The sequence below is a fragment of the Microcebus murinus genome, chromosome 19 (genome assembly GCF_040939455.1).
Source record: "Microcebus murinus isolate Inina chromosome 19, M.murinus_Inina_mat1.0, whole genome shotgun sequence".
In the NCBI taxonomy this organism is placed as follows: domain Eukaryota; kingdom Metazoa; phylum Chordata; class Mammalia; order Primates; family Cheirogaleidae; genus Microcebus; species Microcebus murinus.
Window position 1 is genome coordinate 41,428,824 of NC_134122.1, and position 13,011 is coordinate 41,441,834.

The 13,011-nt window shown below is 40.8% G+C and overlaps 1 protein-coding gene across 3 annotated transcripts in view; it reads right to left on the bottom strand.

The window, feature by feature from the left end:
* The window catches only part of SIPA1L2 (signal induced proliferation associated 1 like 2), a 210,985-nt gene that overhangs the window by 40,652 nt on the left and 157,322 nt on the right, over positions 1–13,011 (bottom strand). For all 3 annotated transcript variants that reach the window (XM_075995464.1, XM_075995463.1, XM_075995462.1), the window contains 4 exons: positions 5,251–5,508; positions 3,172–3,255; positions 1,643–1,743; positions 1,150–1,253 (listed from right to left, as the gene is read on the bottom strand). In XM_075995464.1, coding sequence (XP_075851579.1) covers positions 1,150–1,253; positions 1,643–1,743; positions 3,172–3,255; positions 5,251–5,508 — 547 coding nt within the window. The remainder of the gene's footprint in view (positions 1–1,149; positions 1,254–1,642; positions 1,744–3,171; positions 3,256–5,250; positions 5,509–13,011) is intronic.

The window sequence follows — 13,011 nt, forward strand, 5'->3', positions numbered from 1 at the left end:
GGTTAAAGAGACAGGACTCCCTTTAGAGTAAACAGGTCTGAAAAAGACTCAATGCTTTGGGGTCTGTGGAAGACACAAAGCAAACATAACAGATGAAATGTCCCTGTCTGTCCAATGTCCTTGTACACACACAGCTTCTCTTGAGAGCCTGGGAAAACCAACCAGGTCTGAAGCATCAGCAAAGGGCTTTGGAGTCATGAGAACACGCTATGCCTTGGTTCATTTTAAAGTGGTTCAGCCTTTTCTTTTTTCATGCCACCCTGCCAGATCCTTAAGCAAATCCCACTGACCTTTTCAGCCCACATGGATATTCTCATGCCTACACCCTAACCCTCCTTCCTTTTGCTAAAACCAGTAAGAGAAAATTGTAGAGGTGGATTTAAACAGATGTGGTAAGGTTGACTCAAGACAAGGCCACAGCCACAGCAAAGGGAAGAAACGCAGCCATCTGTTCACTAATGGACAACTGTAAAGCTCGCAGAGATGACACAGTAAGGAATGGAAAGGAACAACTTAATTCAGAGCTTATAAATTGTCTTCACTTGCAAATAAGCCACAATAAAATGTTGGTTTTATTTGTCAATAATTGCTAACCCCTGCTTCCACCTTTAAATGGAAGTTTTGTTTCACTGAGCTACCTACAGTCTCTCTGGAGACTCACCTCCCAGGGTTTTTCCAGGGGGAAACAAGGCAGCATGTGCCAATGACCCAGAACTACTGTGTGGGCATCATTCTACCACGACACACAAGGGAGCTGGCTGCTACTGGGATTGTTATAAATCGTCTGACTGTACAGTGGCTACCTAAGGGCAGAGCTTCCCTGACCACACGCACCACTACACAGTTTCCGCTTGCATGTTATGCCATTAAGTTGGTAAGTGGTTAACAGATTACAGATAGGAGCATGATTTAGTAATTACTACAATGGATGTTGAGGATCAAAAAAGGCTGAGAATATAATCTTGGCTTTGACAATAATTTGCTGTGTGACCTTTCTCTGAGGTCCTTTATAAATCAGGGAGATTGTTTCCTTTTCTAACTTCACCTCTAAGAGCCTGTGAGGTAATGTGCTTGAGTATCCTGTCGACTGTGTGCTGAGCTGGATGGCCCTGGCTAAGTGAGCAGCTGGCTTATGGACAAAGGACTTACGTGAGAAAGCTTATTGGGGGACTCCTTGCAACTTCCATCTTTCTGCAGGGCTCTTTCTTTATAGGAACTCAGGACTTTGGAAGGTGGGCCATGCCATTTGGTTTCTGTCAGACAGAGAAATGAGTTGAATTTACAACGCCCAGTGTTAGCAAAAGAGTAAAGAAAAACAGGAGCTGAACAAACGGTTTGGTAAAAATAAACAGGCTTGGGTTTCTAGGACTTTGTGTACTTACTAATGGATATGTCACAAAAGTAGACAGAACCACCACCACAAAGTAAATGTCCATTTCTGCAGGCACGACAACCAATCATAACCACACCCCCTCCTGCATCAGGAAGGAAACCCAGCTGAAATATCAGCCTGGGGCACATAGGTGCTCATCAAATGTGGGTTGAATGAATGAATGAACAAGTGATGGGAGAGAAGGGAGCAAGGAGTAGGGAAGGGGAGCAGAGGAGGTCGATTTCCAGGAGTTACCAGTTCCAGGATTACCTGGGTGCCTCCCTGTTTCCATGGCATCCTCTCTCTCCCTGGCTCCGTCGCATTCCAGAGGGCCTGAGCCCTGGTGCTCGAGCAGCAGAGGAGACTGGCACCTAGAAGAAGACAGAGCTCGTCCTTGCTCACATGCCACCCACCAGCAAGGGCATGGCTTCCAAATGGGCCATGTAAGGGAAATCCCCAGTCACAAGCTGTTTTCTGGCAAAGGGAAATGCAAACTCTGTTGGCTGAACCCTGCCAGAGAAGATAAAAGCATCTGGAGTTGGGGATCTAGTTTCACCACAGGGTCAATAAAGGTGCTTGGATGACAGTCATTTACAGATAAAGAAGGGCTGCTGACGCCAAGGGGTTAAACGACTGTCCAGGATCAGACAATGTCTCTGCAGGCTAAGGAGTACCTCATTTTTTCCCCTTGTGCCTAGTACACATGGCCTTGATACATCTTTACATTAATTTGTTTTAAGAAAAAGAAAGTATGATTAACTTTAGACTATATCCAAGTGGGCTTTGTTTTATGAAAACCCAAAATAGGAAAATATAATCTTGTGAGAGATAGATTAAAGAAAATGTATTCACATTACAAAGTGATCCTTATTTATAGAATCCTGCTTATAGATCCTGGTTCACAGAAAAAGCCAGGAAAGGTTTTTCCATTTGTACAAAAACAAAAAAACGCACAACTCCTCTCTTCTTTTAAAATGCAACATTATTTAGAAACATTACTTGACATACAACTTTTAAGAACTCCATCTATTATTTAAGGTAAGGAACACATATAACAGACAACACATATCTACCTCTAAGCCCAAACCAGAAACACAGGTTCTAGGGAGAGAAATGGCCCTATACACCTACGGAAGCAATAACATAAGCTTTTCCCCACAGTGGAGTCCTTCCCACTGACTGGACATCCTTTCTTCTAAATCAATGCACCCACTTCCTTAACTGTACCCACGCCACTGCAGCATGCCAAGTCACTGTGGCCTGAGCAGATCACTCCTTAGGAGAGCACCCAGGGGCGATGCTCACCCTTCTCTTCCTAGAAGTTTTGGCATCAGTCAATTCAGTGTCTTTGTTCAAAGGAGTTCTTGGGCTCTGCCTGAGCTGCTGGCTCCTGGAGACCATGTGGGTACTACAAAGGACAGTTCTCAGCTAAGTGTACTGAGGCAACCTCCCAGTGCTTCTCAGACAAGAAGCAAAAAAAGCCAAATGCTAAACCTGCTTTCCTGATTTTGAGCAGTGTTTCCTCATCAGCAATTTAAATGATGGTGAAACTAAGTCCTCAAATCCTTAATTTTCATGTTCAGAAGCCCTTCCTTATCAAGAAGAAAAAAAAATATATGCCGAGAACATAGATGAGTGCTACCTACATAGAAATAATGAGCTTTCTAACCTGGACAAGTCACTTATTAAAAGCACGCCTGGCATTTTTATATTCCCCAATGGCCTCGGGTGCAGCAGGCGTGCAGTAAATGCTTTTGAGTGAGTCACAGAAACAGCAGTAAGGTAAAAATGAGCGGTACCCGTCGTAGCCCACTTGCGGTCTCCAGGGTCCGCTCCCGCCGGGTCCGGGATCACTGGACGACGACTGGTTGCTGGGAGAGCTTCTGAAAGGTTTACTAGAATCATTAAAAGTGCACTGAGCTATCTGCCAAGCACCTTGATCTGGCCTGTTTTGTTTCACAAATAAATTCACTTTGACAATGACAAAGAAAAAGAATCACACTGAGATGTGAAACAGAATAAATCATGAAAAAATAAACTAAGAATTGGTGATGCCATGGGATATCAGGTGGTTTATGGCTGGCAATTTATCTTAAGAAAGAGATATGGCAGGACAAGACTTCGCCATCTAAAGATTTAAAGCACAGATAATGGCTCCCCCCATGCACCGTGAATTATGGAAGAACAGAAATATAACCCCCGAGAACACAGAATTATGAAAACGTTACCAATTCCTATTACGTGAAACTTAACGCAAGTCACGTTTTGGTTCTATACTTAAAACTTATGCAGAGAGAAAAACCTAAATTTGGCAAAACTATTTTCACACATCGCTAAAATGCAATCCTATTTATCTTTTTCCAGACATACAAAAATGAGTACTACTTATGAAAACTCACTTGATGAAGATATGCTTGCCAAGTTTCCCTTTTGCTACTAGAATCCTGTTTTTTCCCTATAATTTACTTAAATTATAATTGCTTAAATTTACTTTAATTTTAATTTAAGTAAATTTTAATTCGATTTACTTAAATTACCCAAGTTTACTTAAATAAAGGCAGTTCTGCAGACCCCTTTCCTTCCAGATGTTGTCTGCTGTTTGCTGCCCCTTTCACCAGGGATACCTAGGTACGTTTCTTTGAATATGGGTTTCTCCCTAAGCAGACTTAAGGAGACCTAGAGCCAAGGTGATCTGACATCAAATGAAAGTAACACCACTCCTGAACTAACTCTGGAAAGAATAAATTGGAGAAAGCAGGGGACGACCACGTTTTAATATTATCAATTAATTTTGGTTAATACATACAGGCTTACTACGTGCCAGGCCCAATTCTAAGCATCTTACATACATTGATCCAGTCAATCCTCAGAATGTCCTGATGGGGACTGTATTGTCACTATGTTTATTTGTCAGGTGAGGAAACTGGAGGCGTGGACAGAATGAGTACCAGGTCCAAGGTGATGACACATCAAGGAAGCTAGAGCCGTGACTCCAGCCCACGTGGCCTCCCTCCTAGTCCATGATCTGTCAGACCAGAGTCTGACAAGTCATCCTGCGGACACGGTGCATCGCCATACGTCTAGGCACCCCTGCATCTGGGGCCTGCCCTACTACCCTGTCTGCCAACTCGTCATGTAACTTAGAAGCCGTGGCATTTCCATGGCCTCTGAGTTATATAAAAGCTAAAATAAAAGGAGTAAGAATTAACAATAACAAAACAAATTCACTATTTTGTTCCTTTAAAATGACCTATGCAAACTAGGCACCCAGAAATTCTCACTGGCTTCTAGTGCTATTGGCTTTCACTTTTAAACAAGTATATTCTTTCATTGAAAAATTAATTTTAAACTCAACTTGCTTTGTTTAAAATGAGAGAGAAAAGCAAAGAAGTGGTAATGATCTTGGAACCTTTTAAAAGTCTCACTCGCATTATGGTGATAGATTTTAACCACTGATTATTCAGTTTTGTTTTATTTGCACTCAAGCCTGTTCACTTTTCTTGAGGCTCATGCAGAATAGTTTCTGGGGGTCTTTCCCAAGATGGTTCAGAGAGCCAGTTCATAGGGCGCGGGAGATGCTGCATTAAGAGGAATAGCTGTTTCCACACGAGTAGAGTTTATAAAAAAAAAAAAAAAAAAAGAGGAATAGCTGTGGCCATGGTGGGCAAGACCTGCATTTTATCAGCACCATGGTGGGACCAGGAGTGGGCTGGATCCTTGGCAATCTTGCATCTTGCCCTGCTACCTGGCCTGATAACTTGTTAGGAACAAGCTAACTTAGAAGGGATTAAGCCAAGTAAAAAGACCTTCCCTACAATTTCAAGTTCTCATCCCCAGTTATACAAGGGCTGTCTTGGAGGAACCAGTACCAACATTACCTCGTGCCATCAGGCAGCTTCCGGTCGAAGGAGGTGCTGCGAGGAATGGCAGCCTGGGCCTGCTGGAGCAGCTGCTGGCACTGCAGCCGGTCGGGCGTCCCGGGGACGGGCGAGGCTCTAGGTAGGGGCTGCAGAGCAGGCGTGGGCACCCGGTGCCACGTGGTGTTCCTCCTGAAGGGGGTCTTATATTCACAGGGGGTGCCTTCACTGTCGAGTTTGTATTCCACCATGGGGATGCGGCAGAGCTCTGAACACCCTCTGTTGGGCCAAGAAGAGATGGTGAGAGGGAGGCTCACAGCTGAGCCATCAGCCTGGCTTGCTCGTGGCGGTGCCCATCAGCACACGTGACACTACGTCATGAGCTCCTTGGGGCTCCCAGTCAATGATACAGAGCAATCTTCCCTAATGTGCATCTTACCTAAGGTAAAACAATATTCTCTTACTATTCAGTTCCTCTCCTAACAGCAATTACTGAGTTCAGGAATTAAAAAGGCTGTTTGTGCCTTTGCCTGGCTGCTATGCAGGTGCACACATCACCTACATTGGTACTTGCTGATATGATTGTATGGTTATCAAAACGCTTAACTCCCAGTGGGTAAGGAGCCACTGCCTCAGACCCTCACACATAACTAAAAGGATTAACTACCGGCACAACAGAGGCTCAGGGACTCTGAAAGTTGTTAAATATTTTAAATGCATTTTGGGGATAACAAGTACTACCTACTGTAATTAGAAATCAAAAGCCCAAAAATATTAAACACCTTGCTCAAGGTGACTGAGCAGGACCAAGACTGGACCTTTGGTCTCTACATCCCTGCCCACAGACCTTGGAAATAAGACAACCCAAACCAATGTCAGTCACATTTTAAGGATGAAGGAAATGCTCATTATCTTATTTCTGGTGACTGTTTAATATACGTCCCGAAACTCTTCAAATTGTATGCTTTGTATATATGCAGTTTATCATATATCCATTACACCTCAATAAAGTTGTAAGAAAAATCTTTTTAAATAGGAGAAACGCTTTCTGTCTGACACTTTATGTTTCAGGAAAGCCTTTGGTCACATGCAACATAACAGAAGGCCAGTCAACTTAGCAAAAGTACTGGACCGTGTCTGAAGCTCTATAAAACTGACTTTAACCAGAGTGTTTAACATGTTGAATGAAGTTGGTGGATTCTAACTGGTTTCTCTGTCTGTGGTTCCTTCTTATTACAAATCCTGTATGAGATTTATCTTCCTAAAAACTTCAATGTCTCCTTATTGCCTTCTGGTCAGACTTCATATGCCTGTGCCTGCCACTGACTCAACCACCATCATTCCACAGCCACGCTGCCAACATAGCAGCGGCCAGTCCCATGCAGCCTCTGAGCACCTGAAGTGGGCTAGTACCATGGAGGAATAGAGTGATTTCATTGTCATTAATTTAAATTTAAAAACTGATACTCAGATTCATTTTTTATGTATGCTTAGAATCACTTGAGTATGTGAATCTAATTTTTCAACAATATATTCTGTGAAATCAAAACACAGCAAGTAGTTGGGATGAAAACTCAGCATTTCAGTTGAGATATAAGTGTAAAATATACCCCAGAGTTTGAAAACCTAATAGAAAAAATAATAATGTAACCTATCTCACTAATAATTGTTAAATATTTTTGGATGCTAAAATAATATTTTGAAGATATTAAGTGAAAATATATTGGTAAAATAATTTCACCTGTTTCTCTTTACTTCTTTTAATATGGCTAATGGAAAATTCAAGATGAAATATTTCTATTGGACAGCCCTGCTATAGAGGAACCTGTTGGTCAATAACCTGGCCTGCCTACTGTTCCCTGCCCATGTCTTATCTTTCTCCAGCTGGCTGGTCCACCCATGCCCTATTCTAGGCAATCACATCTCCCAATCTGGCCCAAATCTCAGTTCAAATCCTACCATCACCACATGATTTGCCAACTGTGGTAAACAGCACAAAGGCCAGCAAGCCATGGTATAGATTTGAATAAAAGTGTGTGCTCTGCACAGGTGCCCTGGTCAGGCACAGGCTGTGGGCAGAGGAGAGCAGCTGGACTCTAGTGGTCACTCATCTCTGCAGGCAGGTGCCTTTCTGACACAGCCATAAAAGCATACAGTTTTTATGCTGTATGCCTGTAAGACACTGTAAGCCTGTCCCTGGCTTACAGTGGCCTTGTCTATTTATGATCCAGTATCATGCTTTTGGCTGTGGCTAATTGACAGATATTGCCATTAGGGATTTTATATACGTATTCTCTCTGTCTAGGTAGTTTGCAAACTTCAAGGACAGACCCAAATGTTACTTTAACAAATATGCATAAATAGAATCAAGAACATTGAACATGGGTCATGAATAAACTTTAATATATTAAAAATGCTTCACCTATATAATCTGAACAGATATTTTAGACTATAGTTATGTAATCACAAATCAGAGTCACATATCACCTTTTCTACTGCATCTGAAGAAAGTGAAAAACACGATTTGTAAAATCCATCATAGTCCAGGGAAAATCTGAGTGTCCATCATGTCAAAGACAGGTATGTTTTTTAGCCACCATAGTTACTCTACTAAACTGGAGGCAGAGCTTCCCAAAGGTTACCTCCTAGACACATTTCCCATGTGTCAAATGATTAGTCAGGCACTTAAGACCCTTTAGCCAGAAAAATATGATTTAAGTCAGGTATCTCTTAAGTTTCCCATTAATTAAAGAGTACAAATAGTACTGTTAACTTGATCAAAGCCAGCCTGCAGAGCCAACTGGTACAGATCACCAAGGACACAGGAAGACCAGGTAAGTGAATCCTGGAGCAAATCACTTCAACTGACCATGTTGGTAAAGCAGTCAGCATCCCAAAAGCCAGTGTCTCTCCCTACACATTCCAGATTCAACATAAAAAAAACCTTCCTAATATTTGCCCTTTGAGAAATCTACTAGAGTAAGGTATCACTCTCTTAAAAAGCAGATTTCCACAGTCAATATGGCAGAGAAAAACTGTTTCAGCCTCTTTTGAAAATCATCACAAAAGAACAAGGAGAACAAGAAACAAAACAATTTCCAAAGGTCAACAGAACTTGGAGATACCTGAAACTCTAAAACACAGTAAGTCAAGTAGGAAGGTAAATGGAAGAAAGATATGGTTTAGTGGAGAAGGCAAAACCCAAGGGTGTGCAGAGGGAAAATCAACAAGAACGAAGACCATTCCCCTTGCAAGATTCCAAAAAAGGTGCAAGGACAGGAAGTACCAGGTATAGCAGAGGGCCAGGTGAAAGAGAAGGTGTATGGCATGGGGGTTATTTAGAAAGCAGGGGACAAAGAGAAGGTTGGCCCTGGGCCCTGAGGTCCTCATGGCACCTGGCCCAGTCAGGCAGTAACCCCTTTTATTACCTCTGGTGGGGCAGAGCAGTGGTCTCTAGAAAACTCAGCAGAAAAGATACAGACTCAAGGCCAGAGGCACAGAGAACAGGATGCACATAAAAAGGCTGAGTCACACGCTCCTAGGCAAGATGAGACCCAAGGTCACTTTTTTCTTCAAACTCGGCCTCACAGTGCTTATCACCCCACACAGACAAAAGAACATCATTCTTCAGAGAAAAGACAAGTAGAAGCAAGCCGTCTACTCCCTCTGCAGGGAAGCTCACTGACCAATCAGATCCTCAAAGAATGAGAAACTTTTGAAATTTAAAAGCATGATAGCTAAAATTAAATATAAAAATCCACTGAGATAGTGGGAAGGTAAATGGAGAAACTCTCCCCCCAAAAGTTACAGGATAGAGAAATGTAAGAAAATTTAAGTTCAATCCAAAAAGTCCAAAATCTACCAAAGAGTGGTACCAGAAAAGAGAGAAGAAAACGTGGGGAAAAATTAAGTAGTAATACAAGAAAATTTCCAGGACTAAAAGATACGTAAGACCCAGATAAAAAGGCCCATGGAGTGCCCAGCCCAACAGGTGAAAAAAGATCCATGTAAAGACATATGGTTGAGACATTCAGACTCCTGGGTTACAGCAGAGAGCCTAAGTTTCTAAGGATTGGGGCATAGAGCGGCTCTCCCATGCTCCTTAACAGCTACACTGGGGGGTATAAAATATAATAAAGGTAATGCTTTTAAAATCCTGGGTGAAAGTTATTTCTAACCTGTCAAATCAATAGTATTTGGAGCTTGGGACAGAGAGAGAGGAAAAAAAGTATCAAAAACAACATTCTAATTTTTGACTTGAGAAGGTGAATTCATGGTCATGCGACTCTTTGAAAATGCAGGAAGAGTAGACTGAATACATCCTCCCAAAGAGGTACTTATGCCTGTTTACATAGGATGGGGTAGTGATTTCTTTGTGCATGAATAAACTTTGGTTATCTTTTAAATCTACTTTTTTCCCCAAAGTAAAATTCTTCTCTTATCTAATTTAAATTACTCTAGATTTACTGAGTTTGATAGTTAAATTACTGGTCAAATTCAGTAACTCAAAATTTACATTGGATTGCATTTTTTTCTTTTTTATAAAATGCTAAGGCTCTACAATTTTTACTTGTGGACTTACTTTGTTTCAAAGTGTTTTTCTATTTAATTAGATACCACATCCCTGGGACTACTGATTTATCCATATGGCCAACAACCTAATTAGAAATCACAAAGGCTGGATATGACAGACACCATCAAGAAAATCTACTCTTATCTTCTACCCTAATGGATGCTCTAAGCAAGTCCCTGGATGCTCAAGTAAACTCCAGGGTTTTCTTGTGCCTCAAAGGTTCCAGCTGCCTGAATAGGGAACCTGTAATTGACTACCACCAAATTTAAAGGTCCTGGAGTTATATTTTCAATGAAAGGAACATGAACTTTGAATCTTGTGGCTCAAAAAGCCTACTTTCCATTGCTTGTATGAACTTCAAGTTTATTTGTTTGGGCTTTTAAAAGGAAGGAAAGATGAGGCAGATGGCTGAGTAGTGCAGTCTATTTAATTCATGCCCATATATTGTAGTTTGTAATAAGACACTGTAAGTTAGCTTGAGTCTTGGAAGAAAAACATCATATAAATGCATAATCATGACTAATGTTTTAAAGAGTGCTGGCAAAAAAACTGTGCAATGCATTAAGCTGAGAGAATCAGGGTAGAATTTCATTTTCAACCTCTTCCAGAAAGTAAAATGTGAAAGGTATTTTATAAATACTAAAAAAATGGCATACTGTGCTCTACTGAAAATTAGCTACTCTCAAAAGAATGGTTTTATCTTAAAAATTTCATTATTATGTGACTCTTTTATGCCATCTAATCTTATAAACTAAATTTTCTTGTGTTTACTTCTATGACTAAGATGTCGCATACATAGTACTGATTATAACGAAGTTATCATCAAACCTAGTCAAACTTAGTTCTGCTCAATAAGTATGAAGAAATTCCTTAAAGGATACATATAGAAAATTCAACCAATTTCTAGGAAAATGGAAAAGGCACAAAAGAAGAACTAGAAATTAGCCTGCAGAGGCCCTCGGGCTGCAGTGCCTATCAGAAACTGATCTGCATTTGCCCTTGCATTCCACCCTTCCTCCTTTTTGTGTGGTTCTAGCTCAGGATACCACCAGGCAAGATAACCTAGCTCATCTGGAGCATCAGACCTGGGGCTAGGGGGCAGGGGCACACAACAAGTATTTCTGATCAGTAAGTAAAGGCCAACTGAAACCCAGACAGACCAAACGCAAAAGACTTAACACAAAACGACATTCCTGAAAAAAAAAAAAAAAAAAAAAAATGAAGCTGTTAAAGTTGTAAGTGAAACATTTTTAAAGAAAAGTCTTTTGCTTTCCTGCTACAGTATTAAAATTCAGACTTCATCGATACATGTACTTGATTTCCTTTGACATACCAAATCAAGTCAATGGATGAGAATTGCATTTCTAAGCTTCTGGTACATTCTTTAACGTTTGATTGCCAATAGGAGATACTAAAAAGTGTTAGATAAGGCTGTGGGATCACTTAAATGTAAGCATATTGATTTCCTCCTTGCTCCATAACAAATGTACACAACATTGACTTATGCTTCTAATTACTATGCTAGTTAAGAATCAATAAAAACTCAGCTTCAGGTTAAAAATGAATATAGTTTTTTTAAACATTTCTTGTCCAGCCGGTAACTTTTCTGAGTCTCTCTCTCACTAGAAGTTCCTGGAAGGCAAAACACTTTGTAAACCAAGAAGAGGTCACTGAAAATGTGCTAGTTAAAAATGTGACACTACAAAACTGTAAGAATGACAGATAGTTCCACTGGTTGGAGTCCTCACAGGGTCTTCCATTTTATTGCTGCATTCTGAAAAGTACTACTACTTATCCTTCTGAACTCACCACTGTTGACTTCCTGGGATAGCTTAATTCCGTACAAGGGACGTTCATTAACTTACTCATATCCACAGACTCAGGCTTTCTCCCCAGCTTCCTATTGCCTAAAGCAGAGTTTCCCACTAGAAGATTTCTTGGTCTACAGCTGCCACCACTTCCTGGCTGCTGGGCATGAGCAGGAAAGAACGGGTGTCCACTCTTGCTCATAGTTAAGACACCCATACTACTGCCAAGCACTGCAGTGTACACACCCCACAACTTCAGAGACACCTAGAGAAGTCCCCAAGATGCCATCCTCCCACCCAGGCCCATTTATTTAAAATACACCTCTAGTTTCCAGAAGAGCCCTCCATTTACCATCAATAATTTGGACAACTGGAAGTAGAATCCTCACTGGCAAGATGGTGACTTGGTTCTAAAGCATTGATTGCTGTAACCTCTGCAGACTGACCATCAGAACCATCCCTATTTTAGTCCAGTCAAGCTGTATGGTTTTCTCCATTTGTTCCCAGCAGGAACCCCAGTCAAACTGTTCTCCATTAAAGAGTCTAGGTTCTGGGCTCAAAACCCAGACCTGCCACTGTATAGCTTAGAAATGTGACAACCTCTTTAGACTCTCCTCTTGAAAATAGAATAATAAGAGCAGAGGGTATGTCAAGATTAAATTATACCAAATATGTACACTTCCCTGAAGTGACAGCTCAATACAAAGACATGATTACTTTTTGCTTCTACAAAACAGAGGAAACCAACTGCAAAAGACACACAAACTTCCACAAAAATCCTAGATAATAGACATTTATAGAATTCTAGAATTTTAAAGTTTAATTTTCAAATTAAAAATAATTTAGAGCTGTAAAATTCCTTTCATCTACATTCATCTAGAGAACAATATACCATTATCCCATTATTTTATTCTTTTCATCTTACATAAATGTAGGATACATAACTTTGTATCATGCTACTTCAAAACTAAGAAACAGCAAAAGTCCTAGGGGAATGATGTGTGACACAACAAAACCAAAAACCCAGAAAACTGAGAAAGTTTAAAGGAATAACTCATATTCTTATCAAAAAAAGGGGGGGGGATTAGCTAGACCAGGTAAACCACAGATTGTGCATCCACAGCTTAATCTAACCACACGACTGTAACTCTCAATTACCACACTCTGAAATTGCACAGTGGTCCCCAACTCTTTTGGCACCAGGGACCGTTTTCATGGAAGACAATTTTTCCACAGACTAGAGACAGGAAGGATGGTTTTGGGATGATTCACTGTATTACATTTACTAGGTACTTCATTTCTATTATTATTACATTGTAATATACAATGAAATAATTATACAACTCACCATAGGTTGGGGACTCCTGGCCTATTGGTTTTACTTTACTTGGTTGCATCATA